Source organism: Peromyscus leucopus, chromosome 4 (assembly GCF_004664715.2).
Source record: "Peromyscus leucopus breed LL Stock chromosome 4, UCI_PerLeu_2.1, whole genome shotgun sequence".
Lineage (NCBI taxonomy): Eukaryota > Metazoa > Chordata > Mammalia > Rodentia > Cricetidae > Peromyscus > Peromyscus leucopus.
Window position 1 is genome coordinate 95,685,391 of NC_051066.1, and position 24,830 is coordinate 95,710,220.

Sequence of the window (24,830 nt, forward strand, 5' to 3'; positions counted from 1 at the left end):
CATAGCCACTGAGACATTTCCCCGAGGCAGGAGGGCAGCACCTTTGTTCGCAAGTTCACTGCTGCACACATCTGGAACTACTGGGTGTAGAAGGGGTGTGAGGCTATTTCTCCTTGTTCCGTGTGGATGAACGGAGGGGTAGAGAGAGGCGCAGGGCAGCAGCCATCCACCTGGCATTTCTTAAAACTGAGTTCTTTGCTATATCAGTCTTCTCAAGGAGGGGAATAGGAAGAGAGAGGGTGGAAAGTATTTACGGGCTTCGAGGGCGTATCTGGTGCTCAGAGAGCCCAGGAATTTACCTAGGGTTACACAGTAAAGCGCTGGAAGAAACAGGTCCGGATTTCATTTATGCGCATACTTCACCTGCCCATCAGTTTAAAAATATTTCAGGAGGTGTGTGTGGGTGGTGTGTGGGTGTGTGTGTCCCACCCTTGCCTGAGGAGGGTAAGATTCCAATAGGTGGGCCTTGTTATGCCCAGTAGCTCGGGGGTCTCAGGCTCCTGCTTAGGGCCCCACCCCTCCTTCTGCCCATTTTCCTAGCACCCGCCCCTGCACACATTCAGGTATTAATAGAGCAGGCGGCTGCCAGGAAGGCTGCCATGTGTTTGATCTGACGTGGTTTTGTAGCCATATGTTCCCCACTTCAGGGGAGCACTCCCTCCTCCCCTCCCTCAGCCGCCCTTCGTTTGGCAGGGTGGGGTGCAGGGGTACTGGCAGCCGCTCGGGGCTTGACTGACACCCCGGGCAGAGAGCTGGCAGCCTGTTTGCACTGGTTGGGTAGAGGCGTCATTCCCAGGGCAGTACCAGCTCCGGGAGATGACAAGTCTGCACTGTTTGAGCTCAGTTTGCCTTCTGGTGATTGGGCAATAGGGAGCTATGGGGAAGAGGCCCTCAGTGCTAAAGGAACTGGGCAGTGACAGAAAACTGGAGGTCTTGTACCCCTTCTCCCAGCCTGGGTTCAGGCCGCCTTCCTTCTCACAGAAGCTTGTCTCTGCTTCTTGGCACCGGCTGAGGATGAGGCTTCTAGCATAGAAACTGCTTTCTAGAAGAGAATGGGGGATGTTCCCAGAGACGTGGGCTGTCTCAATCGGACTGACGCGTTGTCTTTCCCTTCCTCAGGCCTGAAGCTCATGGGAGCCCCAGCGAAGATGACAGTGTCTCAGGGGCAGCCAGTCAAGATGAACTGCAGTGTGGAGGGGATGGAGGACCCCGATATACACTGGATGAAGGACGGGGCTGTGGTCCAGAATGCAAGCCAGGTGTCCTCTCGATAAGCGAGCAGTACTGGATTGGCTTCCTCAGGTGCAGGACTGTGGTGTGGGATGACAGCCGGGGACACAGCCTGTGTCCATTTCAGGGCCTGGGAGCTGAGGCTGTGCTGGTGTCTAGAGGTCTGTGGTTTTAAAATTTGGCAAACTCTGGAACTTTCTAGAAACTGGCCACACTAAACCATTAAGTTTGCCAGCAGAGCTATTGCCTTTTTTTTTTTTTTTTTTTAATGTCAGGGTCTCATGTGGCACTGGATGGCTCAGAGCTCACTCTCTGTGTATAGACAAGTCTAGCCTCAAACTCACAGTCCCACTTGCCTCAGCCTCTAGGGTGCTGGGATTACTTCCCTTGACTCTGAGAAGTAGCCCTGATCTCCTGTCTCCACAGCCTGAAGTCAGTGGAGCGGTCTGATGCCGGCCTGTACTGGTGCCAGGTGAAGGATGGGGAAGAAACCAGACTTCTCAGTCAGTATGGCTCACCAGTGGAGCGGAGTGAGGGCCGTGGCTTGAGCTGAGAACTGTACCTTTACAGAAGAGAACTCGGGGCAAGCTGGACTGCCTTACTGTCTCCTGTGACCTAGGCTCTAGGCCAGTGGTCCTCAACCTTCCTAACGCTTCGACCCTTTAGTACAGTTCCTCATGTTGTGGTGACCCCCCCAACCATAAAATTGTTTCCATTGCTACTGTGAAGGTCTAGACATACAACAGCTACTTCGTAACTGTAATTTTGCTATGGATATTAATCATAATGTAAATATTTTTGAAGCCAGACGGTTGCCAAAGGGGTCCTGACCCACATGTTGAGAACCTTACTCCAGGCTCATCCAGACACCAGGGACATACTGCTGGAGTCTGGATGTCTAAGGACCAAGGAGGCACTAGGCCCCACAATCTCTGACGTCCAGTCTGTTTCAGCCTCTGAGCAACAAACTGTCAAGCATTCATCAGAAGCTGACCTTGTTCTGCAAGAGGACCTACCGGGAGGGGGAGGGGGAGGGGATGGGGAGGGGAAGGAAGGCTCCACAGCTGCCGAGCTCGGAGCTGTTCAGCCCTGGAGAACAAAGTGACTAAGAAAAGTAACAAAGGGCCCTGAACGGGAGCCGGGAGCCAGCCGGAGCCTGCCAGCAGAACTCTGCTAAAGCTCCCCACCACTCCCCTCCCGGGGTGCACCTCCCCCACCTCCCCACCCCAGCCTCTCCAGTACTCTGGAAGGGCTGTCGGAGCGGGTCTGGAAGGACTGTGGGGGCTGGCAGCAGAATCTGCCTTGCCTAAGCGGGCAGCGGAAAAAAAACAGCCCACGCTGCACCCTCCCCACACCTGATGCCCGCTTGCGGCGACCTCCAGGGTCGTTGGTGCTGGCCAGTACGGAGTACTGTCAAATGGAAATGAACTGTGATTTGAGCGGTAGGAAGCTGAGAGATGCAGGGCTAACTCCCCTCCTTTTTTTTCCTCCCTAGGTGTGCCATTCTTCACGGTGGAACCAAAAGATGTGGCAGTGCACCCAATGCCCTTTTCAAACTGTCTTGTGAGGCGTGGGTCCTCCGGAACTGTAACCATTTTCTGGTGGAGAGGAACCACTAAGGTTGGGGGACCTGCCCCTCTCCCTCTGTTTTAAACGTGACAGGTGAGCAGCCTCAGGAGGGGGCTGTGAGCGGGGAGAGAGCTGGAGGGAACACTGTAGAGTTGGATCTGCATAAATCTGCGTTTGTTGCTTGGGCGTCCAGAGCAAACGCCAGTGTCAGGGTGCGTGAGCCATGCCATTGCTGAGCTCATTAGTCAGGTGTGCTGTGCCGGCTAGGGGGGCTGATTAGGTGTGATCCTGCTGTGTGTGCTTAAGAGGGTGCTGGGGCCTCCTTCCCTCACCCACGGCAGCCTGGTCCTTGCACAGCTGGCCCGAGAGAGGAATTGTGTGAGATCAGGGGTACCCATCCTCCCCCTCCCCAGGGAAGGAGCCAGAAACCAGCCACGCAGAGCTAGGGAGGAGTGTCTGGCAAACTGAAGAAGACTCGGCTCAGGCTATAGAAAGGGAAAATGGGGAGGGTAAAGGGAAGAGGGAGGCCAGCATAAAAATACAGGCCTCCTCGCTTGATGGTCCTTTCTAGAAAAATTGCCAGTCTGTTCATATCCCATATACAGTTATCCCCGAAGCAGTCACACCTGCACACTCTCCCAGACCCTCAAGATCCTGGGCATATACATCGCATGTTTGTGAGACTTGCCAGTCTGTGAAACTAAGTGTACTTTTCCCAGTTGAGGCTTGAACCGTGCAAAACAGATGAGTCTGAGCATGAAAGGAAGTCCCCAGGAATCTGAATCTTGATAGGACTAGGGACCTGCTGGTGCCAGGGCAGGACTGTTCAGAGCGGAGGCTGGGTTCGCAGCTCCAGCTCTCCTCCAGATGTGCGTGGTTAGGCGCTCAGGCAGCCAGCCCTGTGATAATAAGCACTCAGTGGATCTCCTGAACTACTGCACACACCACACTGTGCTGGGCACAGAGGGGGCAGGAGGAAAACAAAGAGCAGAAGCCACCTTTCCAGCCTCCAGAGAACTGAGGACGCTTGGGTAGACAGGACACATGCAGGAGGAGCTAGGACTCTCCGAATGTGACAGCGACGGGCAGAGAACAAACAAAAGGCTCTGGTATGCACCATCAAGGAGTTGCCAGAGAAGGGGTGCCTGTCTGTTTGTGGGAGATGAGATTGAGGTGGGAGCACGGTTTAACATTTCTCTGAGCTCTCGCCGTGTACTGTGCACTTTAAAAATCAATTACCTGATTCTTAACATCTCCCATTGGACAGATGGGGAGACAGAGTACCATGCAAGCCTTTTAGACTGCAAAGCCCTTGTTCCGCACTACCATACCCCACTGTCCAACCCCTTCCTTTGGCTGGAGGGACTGCTAAGATGTTCTAGGGAGAACCTGAATTGAAGACCCTTCTTCCTAAACTCACTCAGTGGGGGTTACTGCTTGGGGGACTGACTAAGGTTTTCTGGCCCAGGAGTGACCCAGCGCACAGAGTTTTCTTGTGAAGCTCACAACATAAAAGGCTTGGCCACTTCCCGACCAGCTATTGTTCGCCTTCAAGGTAGGGGGACACAGGCTGGGGTGGGGGGTGGTGGGGTGAGGAGGACAGGGGCAGTCTCAGCCAGCTGTCTCAGCAGTAGAATGGCTGGCTAGCCAGCTTGCGTCCGCTCTGCAGGAATCTCCAGGTGAGGGTAACTGGCGCAGCTCCCATGCCTAGTGGGAGCACCTGAGACCCTGCTACAGCAGAGACAAGAAAGAATCCTGACGTCACAGCAGATTTCCATCACGAAGCAGAGTCCCTGGAGGGGAGGGAAGGATGGAGCCGGCAGGAGGTGGTCAAGGCTTTTTATTCAACCTTGTTTCTGTCTCCGGTGTGGAGGGAAAGGGGTGGGGGCAGCAGCCTCGCCGATGGCAAAGGGGACCAAGTGTTGGTGCAGAGGGGGAGAGAGAGGGAGGAGAGGAGCCAGTATGCAAAGGTTCTCATCTGGAGAAGCCGGGCAGTTGCCTGTTTCACCTTTTTGTCGCCCCAGAACACCCCTCCCCCGCCTTATTCTTTGGTCGGTGTCCTTGATTCCGTAGGCAGTTGCTGCCCAGCCTAGGCCTCTCCCAGGTGTGAATAATAGTGCTCTCCTGGAAGCTGGTTTATGCACCCTGTGCCTCGGACATGCTGAGGAGCCATCTTTAGGGGGTGCTCCATGCCCTGGGACAAATGCAAGGCTTGACTGCTGTCTTCTTCCTCCCGAATCTTTTTCCTGGGCGCTGACATGAAGTCTCTATCCACAGCTCCTCCTGCAGCCCCCTTTCAACATCACGATGACCACCATCTCCAGCCGCAACGCTAGTGTGGCTGGGTGCCAGGAGCTGACGTTTAGCCTGCTCCATTCCTGTACGTGCAGGTAGGCTGAGATGACACACAGGCTCTCGCTGACGGCTGCTCGTCCTGGCCGCACTGTGTGAACGGCGCTGTCACACTTCTAGGCTTGTCTGGACTACTGGGTCTGAAGCACTATCCAGATGCTGCTGCTTGGTAGGAAGAACCAGGCTATTTATGTGTCTCTCTGTCCTTTACTTTTGTAACAGAGGGGCTCAAAGCTTGGGCCTTCTTTATGCTAGAAAGCAGGTCCACAGCAGACTTGGGTATCTGGAAGATTCTTTCTTCTTTTTTTGTTGTTGGGTTTTTTTTTTTTTTTTTCTTCATTCCTTTGTTTTTTGTTTTGGACACAGGGTCTCTCTGTGTAACAGCTTTGCTGTCTGGAACTAGCTCTGTAGACTAGGCTGGTCCAAACTCAAGAGATCTGCCTCCCGAGTGCTGGATTACAGGCATGCCCACTACTGCCCAGCTGGAAGATTATTCTTTCTTTCAAATTTACTCCTCCTTTCAGTGCTAGGGATCACACTTGGGCCTCTCACAGTGCTAGGCAAGCCTACACCACAGAGCTCTAAGAGTTTTTCTTTAACATATCTGATAGTCTTCCCTCTCACATCCTGCTTCTGCCCAAAAGAGAACAAGAGGACAGAAGGGGTCTGACCCCTGCTGACTAGAAAAGGTGGGCAGGGTTGATACCACAACTAAGAGCCAGGGCAGGCTTGCTTGCTTTTGTATTTACTCAAAGGGGATTTATTATTTTTATTATTTATCATTATTATTTGTTTGTTTGTTTGTTTGTTTTTCCTGTGCTGGGGACAAACCCAGGGCCTTGTACAGGCTAGGCAAACACTCTGTGACTGTGTATTCCTGTTCTTTAGGAGAACCTTTGAAACTCTTCTAATTATGTCTCCCAAGCAGGATGGGCTCTTCCCTGGCTTCACCCTGGCCACAGCCCTTTGTCCCGGGCAGAGTCTGCAGGGCAAGGGAACAATCTTATCTGGGTCATCCTTACTGCCACATAACACTCTATACATTCAGAATGTCCTGCCCTGGCTGCCCTGGGACTGAGTCCAGGGTGTGTGTGCTTCTCCTCTGGCCCATCCTTCCAAAGGTAGACTTTGCTTGTGATGTGTGTGTCTAATGGTAGCACTGGAAGGAGGTGGGTGGGAGCAGCAGCATTGTCCATAACCTTGCGTTGGAAGGCCTCATGGTGTAGACTCATTTCTGAGTCCAACTCTTCCAGTGCAACATACTCAGGGATTTGGAGAATTATAACTGGGAACCCAACCTTCCAGGTGGTTTTGAAGATTTGTTTATCAAGACGGAAACATAGAACCAGGCATGGTGTTACACACCTGTAATCCTAGCTCTTGGGAGGTACAGTCAGGAGTTCAAAGGACAGCTTGGCTATGTAAGACCTGGTCCCTGCCCGCCCCAAAGGTAGTGGGGAGTGGGGGAATCCCAGAAATATAGCTCGGTTGGTAGAGGAAGTCTGCACCCCCTCACTAGCCCACCTAAACTAAATCAGGCATTTATGCCACCCTGTATCTCCTGGTCCCAGCACTCGGGAGGTTCAAGGATATTCTCTATTTTTGTTTGTTTGTTTTGTTTGTTTTTTCAATACAGGGTTCATCTGTGTAACAGCTCCGGCTGTCCTGGATCTCGCTCTGTAGACCAGGGGCCTGGAACTCACAGAGATCCACCTGCCTCTGCCTCCCGAGTGCTGGGATCACAGGCATGCACCACCACTGCCCGCCTCAAGGGTATTCTTGGCTACAGAATGAATTCAGGGCTGGCTTCAGCTACTTGAGCCTTTTTGGAGGAAGGGGAGGAGGGAGAGAGAGAATATGTCAACGAAAAGAAACTCGGCTAGGGATGTGGTACAGTAAACAGCACTTGTTTACATACATGAGGGCCTGCATTTGATCCCCAACACTTCTAAATAAATAAGTAAACAGATGGATTGGGTGATTTTTTTTTTTTTTTTAATGTTTAAGGATTTAACCATGTTGTATATGAATTGTGTATATGTGAAGGAATGTCAGGGGTTGAATTCAGGGCTAATGTATGTTAAGTGACTACTTGGCTACTGAGCTCTATCCCTAGGCACACACATAGGCCTTTGTATTCTTGTCCTGGGCCTCCAGAATGTAAAATGAGAAGCTAGTTCAAGGAGCCCTCTGCTCCCCATTTTTTTTTTACCTTGAAAAGCGCTGAGCTTTGGGGTGAGTAAGTAAAGATGGCAGGTGCTTTGAAACAGTTAAGCACTAAGTACAAATAGGCAGGCAGCCGGGCATTGGTGGCGCACACCTTTAATCCCAGCACTTGGAGGCAGAGCCAGGCGGATCTCTGTGAGTTCGAGGCCAGCCTGGTCTACAAAACAAGTTTCAGGACAGCCAGAGCTACACAGAGAAACCCTGTCTCGGAAAAAAAAAAAAAACAAAACAAATAGGCAGGCAGAGTTTTCGGAATTGCTGAGACATCAAGAAAGTAACCTCACTAGCCTAGCGTAGGTGCACGCCTTTAATCTCTGAGGTCGAGGCCAGCCGGTCTACAGAGTGAGTTCCAGAACAACCAGAGCTCTGTGGTGAGACCCTGTCTCAAAAACAAACCAAAGCGGACACTTGTCCTGACTCCCAGTCCTCGCTGGGTATTGGACTCGGGGCCTTGCCCTGAACAACAGTCTACTACAGTGCCTGTACTCAGTCTCAGAATAAGTAGGACTCCTCAAGGAAAGCTTCTGTGAAATAAAGAGGTTGAACCTGGTTTGGTCTTGTGGTGGAGACGAGGTGGAGCAGGTGTTTGCTGACAGACAGAGGAGACATTTCAAGCTCCCATGCCTGCCTACCCTGTCTTCCATCTCACTCGGGACCTTTACTCTGTCATCAGTTTTCTGTTTTGCTTTTTCTGAAGGTGGCACTGGCCCAGGAGACTGGAGGTTCTGGCTGTCGTGGTCCCTGTACCACCTTTACCTGCCTGCTTCGGGACTTGGCCCCCGCCACCAACTACAGCTTAGGTGCGCTGTGCCAACGCCTGGGGCCCTCCCTACGCCGACTGGGTGCCCTTTCAGACAAGGGCCTAGGTAAGGAATGCAGCCAGAGGGGGGAGACTGGAGAGGAGGGAAGGCTTTCTTCAGTCAGCACTTATTGAGCACCTACTGCATGCTACTGATACCACTTTGTATTCTAGTTCTTGTGGGAGAAACGATAGATAAGCAGACTGGAAACCATGGGACGGTATGGTCAGAGAACTTGAGGGGGGAGGCAAGCAGAATCCTCTAAAGAGGGCTAGAATACAGCTCGTGGTGGATCCTTGACCTAGCATTCAGGAAGGCCTAGATTCAATCCCTAGTATCTCTTAAAAAAAAAAAAAAATCCCTTGAGATGGCCAGCCTTCATCTATAAAGCTCAGACTGGAGAACCACAGAATTTAGTTAAAAAAGAAAACTCGTGTTTTAAGTGTGTTTGTGATTTTTTCATTCATAAGAACCCTGGGCTGTGGGTTGGAAAGGCCTGGGGGACAGAGGCCTGAGTGCGGTCTGAAGGATGAGAAGGAGGCATGTGAACATTTTATGGGAAAGTGCAGCAAGTCAACCAACACTGCCTTGGAATTTGCTTGTAGTTCTCTGTTAAAAGAGGCTGGGGGGGGGGAGGGGCCGAGCCGTACCAGGGTGATGAAGAGCCGTGCTGGCTGTAGAGGTGGGGGCTGGGCCGCTTCTGTCCTGCCCAGGCTACCCTCTCCCCAGCCCAGGGGGATGTTAGCAGCTGCAGCCTGGAGGCAAGCCCTTCCCTCACGCTCTGCTTTCGGAGTTGTTTAACTCTTGGTTTGTGTGGATAAGGATGGCAGGAAAGGTAGGGGTCCTAACAACTTCTTTGGGTGCAGCGCCAACCAGAGCTCCCCAGAATCTCCATGCCATTCGTACCGACTCAGGCCTTATCCTGGAATGGGAAGAAGTGATCCCTGAGGACCCTGGGGAAGGCCCCCTGGGACCTTATAAGCTGTCCTGGGTCCAAGAAAACGGAACCCAGGTAAGGGGAGACAGCCCCCCCTCGGCTTGCCTTGCTGTGCTGGAGGGGAGCACCCTCCACCTTCTGGAAAGGCAAGCTCCCTGTCTCATTGGTTTGTCTCTAGCACTGGGATGGCCCTGGCAAGCAGGAAGCTGTGCCTGCCCTACAAAGGGATGGGGTCCGGAGCACAGATAAAGCTTTGTCCCCAGCTTCTCTCATCCTTCTCTAGGGATGAGGCTTGTTTGTGTTCCAGGGCAGGGGGGGAACGTGGTGACTCTCAGGAGGTTGTCTTCTACGGCCCCTATCACTCACTGGCTCCTAAGGTTCCCGGATTCCTAGCTGAACTTTTTTCTGCCCTCCTTACCCAGCTGGAGGCTTCCCCAGACTCAGTGTGGGGGTGGGACTTGGCTGCAGGATGAGCTGATGGTGGAAGGGACCAGGGCCAATCTGACCGGCTGGGATCCCCAGAAGGACCTGATTTTGCGTGTGTGTGTCTCCAATGCAGTTGGCTATGGGCCCTGGAGTCAGCCACTGGTAGTGTCTTCTCATGACCATGCAGGTACGGCGTGCCGGTGGGGTAGGGATCAAGGCTTTCTAAAGGAGGCAGGTGGCAACCTCCACCTCCCCCCCCCCCCCAATTAAAGAGCCCAGCAGTTGAGATTGGGGTTGGTATTTCTAGCTTGGTTTTCTTCCCTTTACTTTGATCACACTGCAGGTCACCACAGCCAGGGCCTGTCCCAACTCAGGTAGAAACTCTTGGATCTTTCTCTGGGATCTTTTCCACTTCTTGACTTAGGAAAGTCTTCTGTCAAGGCTGTGTGAGGTGGCCATCCTGGGGAAGTTCTAAAAGGACACTCGGGTGTCATTGTGTCATCCTGGCTCATGACGTTGCGTTTCTTCCCACAGGAAGGCAGGGCCTCCCCACAGCCGCACATCCTGGGTGCCTGCGGTCCTCGGGGTGCTCACCGCCCTGATCACTGCTGCTGCCTTGGCCCTCATCCTGCTTCGGAAGAGACGGAAGGAGACACGGTTCGGGTAGGAGGTGTAAGGAGGTGGGGCCGTGGAGAGTGAATGAAGTAGGTGGTACCACACGGCCTTGTGATTGACCTGAAGTTTTTGGATTCCTCTTTAGGCAAGCCTTTGACAGCGTCATGGCCCGAGGGGAGCCAGCTGTGCACTTCCGGGCCGCTCGGTCTTTCAATCGAAAAGGCCTGAACGCATTGAGGCCACACGTGAGTGGTGGAGCATCATAGACGAGAGAAGGCAGGCTGTCTCGTGACCCCTACCTTTTACCAACTCATAATCCAGCTAAAGCATCCGAACCCTGACAAGTCCCAGAGTAATAGCAAAGACACCAAAATTCCCTGGTGGAGCTTATCACCACAATGTGGGGATCCACGCTCAGTGCTGAGTTCAGGGAGCTGGGTGGAGATGGCAGGCTGGAGTTGGGGATCCAGGCTCAGTGCCGGGACAGGGAGCAGGGTGGAGATGGCAGCTGGAGTGGGATCCAGGCTCGAGGACAGGGAGCGGGGTGGAGATGGCAGGCTGAGTTGGGGATCTCTGTGCCGAGGACAGGGAGCGGGGTGGAGATGGCAGGCTGGAGTTGGGATCCAGGCTCTGTGCCGAGGACAGGGAGCGGGGTGGAGATGGCAGGCTGGAGTTGGGAATCCAGGCTCTGTGCTGAGGACAGGGCGCTGGGTGGAGATGGCAGGCTGGAGTTGGGGATCCAGGCTCTGTGCTGAGGTCAGGGAGCGGGGTGGAGATGGCAGGCTGGAGTGTGGCTTTGACTACAGCTCTGCCCCTTTCTCACCTCCTCCCCGCAGTGGATAGCCTGGGCATCAGCGATGAATTAAAGGACAAGCTGGAGGACGTCCTTATCCCAGAGCAGCAGTTCACCCTCGGCCGGATGTTGGGCAAAGGTGTGGGGGACTCTGTTGGGGCTGGAATGAGTCTGCCCTCTCTGAATGTATCGTTCCTGTCACTTCCAGGGTGTAGGGTGTGTGAATTTAGGTCAGCTCCTATAAACAAGATAGACCTGATGGATGCCTGATTTGGGGGGTATTCCGTGGAATGGTGGCTTGCGGCAGGGAAGACGGGGAGCCATTTCCCAAAACAGCCTCCTTTAAGAGCCTTAGGTGATGATTTGATGACCATAGAGTGTCCCCTGAAAGGGAGGGAGTAGGGAGCCTGAGGGTCTCACTCTCCACTGCCTGCTAGGAGAGTTTGGGTCAGTGCGGGAAGCCCAGCTGAAGCAGGAAGACGGCTCCTTCGTGAAAGTGGCTGTGAAGATGCTGAAAGGTGAGTTGGACCGTGGGATTTGTTGCCTGCTGGGGAGGAGGGGTAAAGGAGCAGCAGAGCCTAGAGCAGGCTCCGCTCCAGCAGCAGGGATGCTGACTGCAGCATGTGAATAATTCAGAAGCATAAGCCCACACAAAGACTCGTGCCCTCGCCTTGCTCTCCGCCGCCGTCAGCGGTGACAGGTCCTCACGGTTCACTCCTGGGTGATGACAGCGGTGCTTGGTGGAGCTCAGGGCTGTCCATACCAGGGGGACGGCCAGTCATCTCTGCACTGGAGAACAGAGGCAGGGGATCGTTAGAAGTTTGAGGCCAGCCTGGGCTACGTAGTGAGTTCCAAGCCAGCGTGAACTGTGAAATGAGACCTGAAAGAAAAGCCTAAAAATCAGACCTGGAGCGGTACTTCAGCACTTGTGAGGGGTAAGGCAGAGGCTCACAAGTTTGAATCCAGGCTGACTGTCTCGAACAAATGAGAAGAAAAGTGAACAGGAAAACATTAGCAGCAGAGAAAATGCTGGAAAGCCCTGTGAAGCCCGGGGCTTCTGAGGAAACCGGTCTTGGGAGTCTTGGGAAGATGTGGAGTGAATCTTGTTTCCCTTCCTCCCCCTTCCTTTCTCCAGCTGACATCATTGCCTCAAGCGACATAGAAGAGTTCCTCAGAGAAGCAGCTTGCATGAAGGAGTTTGACCATCCACACGTGGCAAGCTTGTTGGTGAGCCAAATGGAGGAGGCAGATATAGAATAGGGCTAAAAATACGCTCCACCAGCTCGAGAGGGCAGCCTGGAGGAGAGCAGTTTGGATACCAGTGAGCAAGCAGGTAGTGAGTGAATGAGGTCCTGTCTGAGGCTTAGCTCAGAACTGCTCGTGTGGGCGGAGGAGGGACAGAGACATGTACGGGAGCCAGGAGCAGCAGGCAGAGCCCTTCATGGGTACCCAGGCGGGAGCCAAAGTGCAGTGGTAAATGACGGTGATGACGATGGAAGCCAGTAGGGCAGCATCCGCTGTCCTTCTGCGCCCCAGTTCTTGACTCTCCCTTGTCCCCCAGGGGTGAGCCTCCGGAGCAGGGCTAAGGCCTCCCATCCCCATGGTCATCCTGCCTTTCATGAAGCATGGAGACTTGCATGCCTTTCTGCTCGCCTCCCGAATTGGGGAGAACCCGTTGGTGAGTGCCTCAGGTGGGGGTGGCCGGGAGGCAATGGGTGGGAGAGTGATGCCTGGAAAAGGGACAGAAGAACCCGGCGAGAAGAGGCTTGGTGGGCAGGACTCAGGGCGCCATCAGGAGAGAAGGGTCAGAGCCCGATAGTGTTTAAACTGGCCTCCTTTTCCCTCTTGAAGCCCTGCTGGGAATTTTAGATCGGGTAAAAACCTTTTTAGGAAGAAGGCATTTGGTTCTCTAGCTCTTTCTCAGGCTTGCCAAAGTTTCCTTGGAAGGCCCTTGGTTCCCTTTCCAGTGATTCTTAAGACAGTCTTTAGACTTTCTGGCCAGGGAACTTCATTCATTGCCCCTGAGGGGTGGGAAGGTCCAACCTGAGCTTGCCCTGTCTGCCTACCAGAACCTGCCCCTCCAGACTCTGGTCCGGTTCATGGTGGACATTGCCTGTGGCATGGAGTACCTGAGCTCCCGGAACTTCATCCACCGAGACCTGGCAGCTCGGAATTGCATGTAGGAATTCTGGTGGCCTGGTGGGTGTGAGAGAGCCAGTATCTCCTGGCGCTTGCTGCTGTCACCCCCTGCCTTGGATGGAACCTCCCATGCATGGGGATAGCCTGGCTGTAGTAAGACTGAACATGGAGGAGACTGACTGTCTTTCAACGCCCCTCGCAGGCTGGCAGAGGACATGACGGTGTGTGTGGCTGACTTTGGACTCTCCCGAAAAATCTACAGTGGGACTATTATCGTCAGGGTTGCGCCTCCAAATTACCCGTCAAGTGGCTGGCCCTGGAGAGCTTGGCTGACAACCTGTATACTGTGCACAGCGATGTGGTGAGCAGGGTGGATTAGTGTGGGTGGATCTGCGGGACCCAAAAAGGGCCAGCAAAGCTCTGCTCTCTGAGCTTCCATTACCGAGTTACGAGACCCCAGAATCCTAAAATCTGGCTCTGCTTAACTCAGGAAACCTGGTAACATTCTCCCCCAACCCTGATTCTATACCAGTGGGCCTTCGGGGTGACCATGTGGGAGATCATGACTCGTGGGCAGACGCCATATGCTGGCATCGAAAATGCTGAGATTTACAACTACCTCATCGGCGGGAACCGCCTGAAACAGCCTCCGGAGTGTATGGAGGAAGTGTAAGTATCCTGGGTAGGGTTATAGAAGGAGCTTCGACTCCTGGCTGCTATCCCGGGACGAGCTCAGAACTTCCACTGGACTTTTGTTAGTCCTGCTTTTGGTCCTTGTCGTTAAGAATGAAGATTGACCTATTCCATATTTACCCTCAAGCTCTCTGTTTTCCTTTCTCCCTTTCTTATCCCCCCCCTTTTTTTTTCTGGGGAGGGGGAATGTTGAGACAGTTAGTTTCCCTAGGCAGCTTAGGTTGGCCTCAAACTCTGAGTTCACTTTGCCACAGTCTCCAGAATGCTGGAATCTGCAGCCATGAAACATCATGCCTGGCTCCTACTCCGTATTTCTTGCTCCAGGCTTTTCCTATCACTATTGTTACCGGTTTCTAGGGGGAATCAGGAACCATAAACGGCAGAGAAGAGTTGAGCTCAGTGCAGGGCTCCTTTGCCTTCTTGGGAACCCAGCTAGTCTGGAAACCTGGCTCTAGCATTGGGCCCCTTCACACAGAGCTGTACCCCGGGAAAAACAAGCAACCCCCCCACTGTCTTTTCTTGGCCAGGATAAGGTGGGGCCTGGGCTTCTTTCTTGGTTTTGGCCTCCCCTTGAAGGAGAGGACCTGAGATCCTGGGAAGAAGGAAACTGACTCCTCTCTTTACTGCAAAGCACTATGGAACAGGGCGGGACTCCCACTGTAGTGTAAACAAACCCTTGTGACAGGGTGATGTAATTGTCACTGACCTTAGCTGGGCCCATTAGGTATTCTCCCAGGCAATCTTTCTCTAACCCTATAAGGAAAAGGCTTATTATCTCCATTTTGTGGATGAGGAAATAGGATTAAAGAGGCTGAGTAACATGGCCAAGGTCACACAGCTATTATGTGATTAAGTTGGTACTTGAACCTGGATCCTTGTGGTTTTAGGGTTCATGCTCTCAACCGAGAAATCAACTGTGTTGGTCTGTTCTAGTATTACTCTGTGACGCCAGTCAAGCCAGAGTGGTTCTGGAGAGTGAATACATACATGTTCCCTTGTTCCATGTAGCTTTCGAATTAGACCTCCAGAGTGCCCAGCCATGAGCAGGTGGAGGAAAGGGAGCTGAATGGTGGTATTCTCCTCTCAGGCAGTGGATTTGAAGTGCCTGGAGCCTGGCATCAAAAGAACAATTTAAAAATCATTTATCACCAGGTGTGGTGACACACACCTTTAATTAATCCCAGCGCTCAGGAGGCAGAGGCAGGTGGCTCTCTGTTAGTTCGAGGCCAGCCTGATCTACAAAGTGAGTTCCACGACAGCTAGGGCTGTTACACAGAGAAAAAAACCCTGTCTAGGGAAAAAACAAAACAAAATATTTATTTATTTATTTATTTTTTTGGTGATGGGAATTGAACTCACTTACACCCCAGCCCCTCACTCATACTTTGGATGGAAGTCTGAGTGCAGGAACCAGCCCCGCCCACCTATTCCTTAAGCAGAGTTCGGGCGTTGTTGAGATTGAAAGCTCACGTCTCCCAGTGGCTGCACCCAGCCTCAGCCCTCTTCTAGAGCTGCAGAAGCCGAGCTCGGGGAAGCAGTAGAGACAGACCCTGGCTCAGCCTTCTCCCAGACTGTAGCTGCTGCTGTCAATGAAGGGTGGGCGGACACTGGCCTCCCACCAGGCAGCCTGGAGGAAAGGTGCCAGTTGGCTTCTAGCCGCCTTGAGAATATGTCCCCGTCTGGCCATATACCCGTAGTCTGGACCGTTCCCACAGCCTGCCTGGGGTCTGGCACGATTCTTCCTGCCACTGGGCCTCTATCAGGAGGGCCTTTTTGTGAGACAGTACTTGGGGCTTTTGCCATGAACAGAGTCAGGCACTGCTGATTGCATTTTGTCTCAGACCTTCCCCATGAGGAAGGAGTGTGGTGTGTGTGTGTGTGTGTGTGTGGTGTGTGTGTGTGTGTGTGTCCATGTGTCCGTGTCCTTAGAAACAGTGAAAGCTATAAGAGAATCTAAGGCTAGTGAAATTAAGTGTGGGGTGTGGTGTTCCTGGTAGAGGAAGAGGGCTGGAAGCTTTTCTGAAAATGTAAGCGTACATGAGTGGGTTCTGCCTCCTGTGGACTTGGGACAAAGAGGGGCGTGTACATGTCTACCTCTTAAAAAAGTGACCCTGAGTCCTGGGTCTGGGTATGGTAGCTCAGCACTAGACTACTTGCTTAGTATGCACGGGGCCCTGGATTCTGCAGCTCCACAGAACAAAAACCAAGGGAAACAATCCTGACTCCAGGCTTCTATGTAAGACAGAGTACTTGTACTTAGTCTCCCTCCTGGGACAGGCGCGCAGAAGTTTGAAGCTTCTGTGGCTTCAAATCATAGATCAGTGACTTTGGGGAATTCGTCTGAGATGTCTCACTCATCCTAGACCAGACTCAAACCAGCGCTGTAGAAGCGTACTTTGAACTTCAGACTCCCCTGCCTCCACCTCCAAAGTGCTAGAGTTACAGGAGTATAGCAGTTAGGAGGTACTGGAGATCAAACCCAGGCCCTTGTGTATACCAGGCAAGCGTCCTACCAACTGGACTGCATTCCTAGCCCAGTTTTTAATTTTTTGAAACAGGACTTTGCTTTGCACCTTTGGCTGGCCTCATACTCAAAATGCATCTTGAGCCCACTTCAAACTGGTAGCATCCTCCTGCCTCTACCTCCTGTTTGCTAGGGTTACAGACGTGCTTAACCACTCCTGCCTACTCTGTTACCAGCTACCTATGTGACTTTATTAAGGATTTTTTTTGTTTTGTTTTGTTTCAAGACATGATTTCTTTGTGTAGCCCTGGCTGTCCTGGAACTGGCTCTGTAGACCAGGCTGACCTGGAACTCACAGAGATCCCACCTGCCTCTGCCTCCCAGGTGCTGGGATTAAAGGCATGTACCAGGATTTTTTTTTTTAATTATTTATTTTTATTTTATGTGCATTGATGCTTTGCCTGCATGTATGTCTGCGTGAGGGTATCAGGCAATTGTGAGCTGGGAATTGAACCCAGGACCTCTGAAAGAGCAGTCAGTGCTCTTAACCTCTGAGCCATCCCTCCAACCCCAGTGCTAGGTTTTTTTTAAAGGTTTATTTTATTATTTTTTAATTGTGTGGATATGTGTGTGTGAGTATATATGGATGTGAGTGCTGGTACCTGTGGAGGCCAGAGACATCGGAGCCCGCTAGAGCTGGAGTTAGAAGGTGCTTATAAGCTGCCTGACATGGGTTCTGGGAACTGATCTTGGGCCCCCTGCAAAAGTAGTACTCCCTCTTAACCACTGAGCCATCTCTCCAGCCTATGTCAAGGTTCCTCATCTCCCCACGCTTCAATTTCCATATTTTCAAAATAGGAACTGTTGAAGACAGGGCTAGGAGATGGCTCAGCAGGTAAAGGTGCTTGCTGCCACACCTGGACAACCCGAGTTTGATCCCAGGGGCTCAGCAGGTAAAGGTGCTGGCTGCCACACCTGGACAACCCGAGTTTGATCCCAGGGACCCACTCACTCGGTGAAAGGAAAAAGCCAATCCCTGAAACTTGTCCTTTGACCATACATGTGTGCTGTGATGCATGCCTGTGAGTTCATGAGCATGTGCACATTTATGCACACACACACACACACACACACACACACACACACACACAATACACGTAATCTTCACCTGATGCACAGTAAGCCTCCCACACTAGTGTTGAAGAATTGTTTCCCATCTCAGGGTGGCCACTACCTCTCCTCATCTTCTTTCTACCTCAGGTATGATCTCATGTACCAGTGCTGGAGTGCCGACCCAAAGCAGCGCCCAAGCTTCACATGCCTGCGAATGGAACTGGAGAACATTCTGGGCCAACTCTCTGTGTTGTCCACCAGCCAGGACCCCTTGTACATTAACATTGAGAGAGCTGAGCAGCCTGCTGAGAGAGAGAGGCAGCCCGAGCGGCCCTGTGGAGAGCAGCCTAGCGGCGAGCAGGGGACGGCAGTGGCGCGGGGGAGTGGTGGCAGTCATCCCCAGTGACTGTCGGTACATCTTCAGCCCTGGAGGGCTGGCTGAGTCACCTGGGCAGTCGGAGCAGCAGCCGGAAAGCCCCCTCAGCGAGACCCAGAGGCTGCTGCTGCTGCAGCAGCAAGGGCTACTGCCTCACAGTAGCTGTTAACCTGCGGGCAGAGGACAGCTGGGGCCATCCACCTGCCTCTGCTGGCCACGATGCTGGCTGGCTAAGCCCAGCCTGATCACAGCCCAGGCAGCAAGGGTCTGGAGCTCCTGTGGTAGCCCTCCCAAGCTGTGCTGGTACCTGGACTGACTAAATCGCCCAATCCCAGTTCTTCCTGCAGCCACTCTGGCTGGCCTGGCATCAGTTCAGGCCTTGGCTGAGAGGAGGTGAGCTGGAGCTGGTTGCCTGAATGCGGGCAGCTGGCAGGAGGGTGTGTGTGGCTATGTTCCATGGGTACCATGGGTGTGGATGGCATGAGGGGAGGGTAGCAACAGCCCTGTGGGCCCCTACCCTCCTGGCTCAGCTGCTCCTACTTCTAGTGCATGCTTGGAGCTGCCCGCAGCCTGGAGGCGCATCAGTGCCCACCACACTTGGGTTTAAATGCCAGGTTTGCCCCTTAGAGTCACAAAGAGATGCCGTTGTATTGTTCACTTTTAGGTGACAGGAAGGGAGTGGTATACTTGGGTCCCAAAGCCCTTGGCAGGAGATGGTGGGATATTCTCAGGTCTGAATCCTCATCACCTTCCTGATTCCCCACCCTGCCAAGGCCTGGAGCTGGCTGGGTGCCTCTGAGGCATTCGGAGGAGGATTTTCTGAGTCTGGGAGATGGAGGGGTGCTGGGGGGCTTGCCCAGAAGTGAGTGGAACAGTTCAGGACCCCTCCAAGCTTCCACAGTCTGTCTGAGCATGCTGCCAAGTCCCCAAATGTCCCCAAAACTAACAGAGGCAGTTTTGCCCAAGCCTAGCCCTTCCACACGGTGACCCTTAGGTCCACCCTCCTCTAAATGGACATCCTCTTTTTGTCCCAAGTCTCCAGAGAGAATCAGCCTGATGGCTGATTGATGTGGGTGAGAGAAGTTCCTGGACCCAGGGCTGGGGTCTCGGCTCCAGGAACCTCCTGGAGTGCATGGGGTAGGCCCTTACTGTTAGGGACATTTCTAAGCTATTAAGTTGCTGTTTCAAAACAAATAAAATTGAAAACTAAAGAATCAACGCTATTTTTTTTAAAGTTATTACTAATACTTTTTTTTTGTTTTTGTTTGGGTTTTTGTTGAGACAGGGTCTTACTAGGTATCCCTAACTAGCCTGGAACTCTGAGTGCTAGGATTAAATTCCTGTGCTACCATTCCCAACCCAAGGCTTTGTCTTCTAAGTGTTTACATTTTCCCCCTTCCAGTTCAGGAAACAGTGAAGCATCTCTGCACAGAGAAAAGTCTGGAAAGATATGCCAAAGTGTAGACAGCTGTTATCTTTACATGATATGACTAAGAAAGCCTTTTCTTCCTGTTACCTAAATTTTCTGAGTTAAACACAATATGCTTCTCATTAGCAGGTTAGACCCAGTAACTCTCTCCATGTTAAAGATAGTACATTGTCTTTGTAGACACTAGGAAGATGCAAAATGTCGTTAGTCCCACCACCCAAGAGTAATAAACCCCACTGGGCTCTGGAAAATGCAAACATTTTGACATCCAAGTTGGAACAGAGAGGCTGTTCTCTCCACCCTGTCAAACATTTCCTTAGGTCCTCGTTTCTTCCCTCCTGTCAGGAACCTGGGAATCAGTGGTCAAAGAAAGGTGAGCCTCTTGAGGATTAGAAATACCAGAAACAGAGTTGCTTCTCAGTATCCACCTGCAACCTAGTTTCAGGTCCTGGCATTGTGCAATAGGAGCTTTCCTCTGCTGGGGCGGAGAATTGGGAGAGGCAAAGCCACAGCTCTGCTGGCTGAGGGCAATGGAATGAGGTAGATCCCTTCCCGGAGCAAGTATCCTGAAAAACCTGTTGCTGGTTCCTCAGGTCTGGTTCCCACATAGCTTATGAAACCTGAATTCAATTCCATGCAAGTAGCTTTTGAAACCTGAATTCAGTTCCATACAAGTAGCTTTTTAAATACCTCATGCCTTTATCATTTTTAATGGGGTGGTGATTAACTGTGAGATAACATTGGGAATTGGCCAGAAGACCCTTTCCTCTCAAGCAATTGTCTGCAGGGAACCTGCGGCTAGGTTCATCCAATATGGTGTTCTAGAAGTAGGAGTTTAACCTCCATCCTCTAGGACAGGGGAGAGAGGCGGATACTCCAGGAGTAAAAGACACTGGAAGCTTAGCGGAGTGGTAACTCCTTCCCAGCACTCCCAGGAGCACCTTTAAACTGGTAGATTTTGGGTTTTTTTCTAATTTTTAAAAGTTTGTTACAAACCAGTCAGTGGCACATGCCTTTAATCCCAGCACTTGGGAAGGCAGAGGCAGGCAGATCTCTGTGAGTTCAAGGCCAACTTGGTCTTGAGTTCCAGGATAGACAGGCTATGAAGAGAAACCCTGTCTTAGGGGGGAAAAAAAGGTTTGTTACTATGTTCTGTTTTAATATTTAGAATGTGTGTGTGTGTGTGTGTGTGTGTGTGTGTGTGTGTATGTGTGTGCACACTCATGCCATGATGCATGTGAGTAGGTCAGAGGACAACATATAGAAGTTGGTTCTTTCTCCAGGTGGGCCCCAGGGATCAAACCAGCTCACCAGGTTTGGTGGCAGGTACATTTAGCCACTGAGCTCACCGGGCCTTAATACTATTTGTTATTACACTCTGTGTGTATGTGTGTGGGGGCAGTTCTCTTCCACCATATGTATCCCAGGAAGAAAAATCTATTTTAACTACTCAGCCACACCTTCCAGCCTTATTTATTATTTTATTATTTTTGTTTGTTTTATTGAGACAGAATCTCTTTATGTAGCCTTGGCTGACCTAGAACTCCCTATGTAGACCAGACTGACCTTGAATTTACAGAGTTCTACCTGCCTGTGCCTCCTGAGTGCTGGGATTAAAGGCATGTGTCCACAATACTGGGTATTTATATTTTAAAATTATTTATTGTTTGTTTATTTGTTTTTGTTTTCTGGAGCAGGGTTTCTCTGTTGTGTAACAGCTCTGGCTGTCCTGGAACTCACTCTGTAGCCCAGGCTGGCCTCGAACTCAGCTCCACCTTCCTCTACCTCCTGAGTGCTGGGACTAAAGGTGCTCACCACTGTCTGACGGTTTTCCTTTTCTTAATCTCTTTTTCGTGTTTTGTTTTGTTTTGTTTTGAGACAGCATCTCCTTATGATTCTGCACTGAGCCTGGAACTCACTATGTAGTCCAGGCTGGTCTTGAACTTGCTGTGACACTCCAAGGTTGCTGATTTACATTACAGGCATATCCCACTGTAGTAGACAACAGTGGAATTACTGTTGTGGTTCTGGGGAATCCACCACAGGCCTCACTCATACGAGGTGAGCATCCCCTACCGCTAAGCAGCATCCCCCCACACGGAAGAGCCTTTAAAGCCCCATTTATTGAAGCACAAGGCAGAAGTACAGCAGCCATGACTGCAGAGTCCTCGAGTTTCTACAGATCCCAACAGTGAGCTGTCAGATCAGAAACATGGGGGTCTACCTTCTTGGTTTCTTTTTCTCTTTTACTTTCTTCCTTTTGTTTTTGAAACAGGTCTCACTGTGTTGGTCTAACCTGGAACTCAGTCTGTGGATCAGGCTGGCCTCAAACTCACAGAGATCCACTAGCCTTTGTTTTTCTAATGCTGGGATTAAAGGCTTGCAAATGCTCTTCGCTTACTTTTTAAAAGTCTCCTTTCAGGGTGGAGAGATGGCTCAGTGGTTAAGAGCAACTGGCTCTGCTCTTCTGGAGGACCTGGGTCAGTGGGTTCAATTCCCAGCATCCACATGGCAGCTCACAGCTGTCTGTAACTCCAGTTTCCAAGGGATCTGATACCCTCGCACAGACATGCAGGCAAAGCACCAAATGCATATAAAATAAAAATAAATAAGCCATTTTAAAAAGTTTAAAAAAAAACTTTCTTTTCTTCACAAGCTCCCACTATGTATCTCAGGCTGCTCTCAAACTTTAAGTCCTCCCATATGCTGGGATTACGGGGTGCAGGATCTCCCCGGCTTCAGTCTGTGTTTCTAACATGCTCGCCACTCATTTCATTTCATTGTGAAAGACCACAATGAAGACTAATAATTAATAATTCCAAAATGTGAAGTGAGATTTTAAAAAGTCTTTATATAATTACAATATACAATCACTTAACAATGTAACAAATGGAAAAGATGGAAACACAATTGAATCTCTGTATTAAAATTTTAATTAATTTTTTTTATTATTTTTTCTTATTATAATATTTTAACATTTATTATTTGCATAATGGCAGAAGACTAAATCTGATTCCAGCACACACACAGGCAGTCCACAGAGCTTGTAACCAGCTTCCAGGGAGATCTTATGCCTCTGGCCTCTTAGGGCAAACTGCACTTACATGCACAAACCCACAGACACACAAATACAATAAAAAAGATATATATAGGGGCTGGCGAGATGGCTCTGCTGTTAAGAGTACCGGCTGCTCTTGCAGAAGACCCGGGTTCAATTCATAGCACCCACATGGCAGCTCATAACCAGTTTCAGAGGATCCATGATCCTCTTCTGGCTTCTGCAGGCACCAGGCATGCATGTGGTACACAGACATACATGTATACCCATAAAATTAAGTCAAAGTGTCAGGAGCCCCCATAGTGACCCTGGGCCTGTCCCCCGAGCCTGCTGAGCCTGGGAACCTCTGACTGCCAGGGCTGGGAGGCGGAGTTGGAGCCCATTCAGGAGCTGGGTCACACGCGGGTCACATGTGGCTTCTCTTCTCCCGGCCTTGGCAGGGAAAGGCTCTGCCGGGTTGGAGGGGACACCATCGCCTTTGTCCTCGGTGTGGCAGCCCTCCAGCTGCGAGTGGAGCAGGCGCCCAGGCGACAGAGCAGAGCGCTGCGGGCATCAGGAGGGGTAACTAACGGCACCGCCAACAGGAGTGCCGCATTTCCAAGTCACCTCAGTCAAGCTTTTCAACCTGCTCCTGAAGACCAGCCGCTCCTTTGTCGAAGCTGTCTGAGTTGGCTTCCTCTAGTGGTTAAATGCATCCTAAGTGCCGACCTGATGGAGAGGAATACAAAAGAGCCTGCGCTCCAGTTCTTACGCCCAAATGCTCACGCTCACGGAAACGGCACTTGCAGGCAGCGACACGGGAGGACTGGGGCTCAGAACTAGTTAGGTGGCTGGTTAAGGTCATCCTTAGCCACATAGCAAGTTCAAGGTCAGTCTGGGCTCCTTGAGACCCTATCTCAAAACACATCAACCAACCAACCCCAAATAAGATGGGCCCTAGTGGCGCAGGATTATAATACCAGCTACTCATTTAGCAGCAGGAAATCCAAGCAAAGGCCTTTCTGGTCTACAGAGTCAGTTCAAGGTCAGCCTGGGATCTAGGCTGTCTCAAATAGGAAATAAAGTTTAAAAAGAGAGAGAGGGGGAGACACTGCCAGCTGCCACCATGACAAGCAACATGTAAAGATGCCGGTAAGCCACGAGCCACGTGGCCAGGTCTAGATTTATAGAAATGGGTTAGTTTAAGATATAAGAACAGTTAGCAAGAAGCCCTCCACGGCCATACAGTGGGGTAAGCAAGACAGAGAGAGAGAGAGAGAGAGAGAGAGAGAGAAAACAACGCAGTGAGTTCAAGCAACTCTTCAGTTTCTCAGGCAGCAAGGACTACAAGCATAGACTACAGTACCCAGTCCAGCACCCCAGCACCCACAGAACCCAGCCCAACACCCACAGCACCCACAGCACCCAGCCCAACACCCACAGCACCCAGCCAACACCCACAGCACCCACTCCAACACCCCAACACCCACAGCACCCACAGCACCCACTCCACACCCCAACACCCCACAGCACCCACCCCAACACCCACGACAAACCCACAGCACCCACCCCCAACACCCTAACACCCACAGCACCCACCCCGACACCCACAGCACCACCCCAACACCCACAGCACCCACCCCAACACCCCAACACCCACCCACAGCACCCACAGCGCCCACACCAACACCCCAACACCCACAGCACCCACCCCAACACCCACACCACCCACCCCCCAACACCCACACCACCCACCACCACCCACCCAGCACCCACAGCACCCACCCCAACACCACAACACCCACCCCAACACCCCAACACCCTAGCTCAGGTCTCATACAGACTCAAGCTGGCCTTAGAGCAGAATCGCTTCCCTTAGTAGACACCACTGAGCTCTCAGAGTGCTTGGTCTAGGGATGTTTTCCCAGCAGCGACTGAGAGCCCTGCTGCTCCATCTTCTCAGTCCAAGTTAATACTTTGAGAGGTTTTAAATTCTAACAGTCTGACGGGTGTGAATGACATCCGTAATTACTGGTGATTTGAGTAGTCAGATGCTTATGGGAAACTGAGCGTGGCTTTGATTGTCTACAGCTTTTGCTCATTTTTTTTTTCTTTTTTCTGGAGCTGAGGACTGAACCCAGGGCCTTGCGCTTGCTAGGCAAGCGCTCTACCACTGAGCTAAATCCCCAACCCTCATTTTTTGTATTGACCTCAGGAATTCATTAAACATTTGAGCCAGTTGTATCTCAGTTTTATGAGAGACAACACTTCTGGTTGTGACTTGTGTTTTTCTTTGCTTTCTCTTCGTCTCTATTTTTTTGGTTCTGTGTTTGAGACATGCTACCCCAGGTTGTTCTTACTTTGTATCCCAGGTTACTCTGGGACTCACCGTGTAGCACATGGGTGATCTCCCTCCCTAAGCCTGCCAAGTGCTGGGATTACAGGCATGAACCATCACACCAGGCTATCTTGTCCCGCCTCCTTTAGGCAAGACATTGTATCCCACGCAGGCTAGCCTCAGACTTCCAATCCTCCTACCTCTACCCATTATTACCGGTTGATAGCATTACAGGTATATGCCATCATATCAGGTTTCCGTGCTTAGATGCTCAAACCCAAGGATCTGCACAT

At 51.5% G+C, this 24,830-nt stretch overlaps 1 protein-coding gene across 1 annotated transcript; it reads left to right on the forward strand.

Annotated features, from left to right (window-relative positions):
* Window positions 1–1,052: 1,052 nt before the first annotated feature.
* LOC114681138 (tyrosine-protein kinase receptor TYRO3) lies at window positions 1,053–18,540 on the forward strand. The gene is given in 28 exon segments (XM_037204445.1): window positions 1,053–1,263; window positions 1,266–1,302; window positions 1,657–1,724; window positions 1,727–1,750; window positions 2,681–2,863; window positions 2,866–2,892; window positions 4,268–4,354; window positions 5,077–5,090; window positions 5,092–5,189; window positions 5,272–5,320; window positions 8,075–8,243; window positions 9,044–9,189; window positions 9,583–9,727; window positions 9,965–9,986; window positions 10,075–10,203; window positions 10,301–10,371; window positions 10,374–10,400; window positions 10,992–11,087; window positions 11,386–11,466; window positions 12,084–12,171; window positions 12,204–12,242; window positions 12,536–12,626; window positions 13,018–13,127; window positions 13,290–13,348; window positions 13,351–13,448; window positions 13,620–13,756; window positions 17,505–17,751; window positions 17,753–18,540. Coding segments are annotated over 28 exon segments (2,703 nt in total). The 3' UTR covers window positions 17,903–18,540.
* The last annotated feature ends 6,290 nt before the right edge of the window (window positions 18,541–24,830 follow it).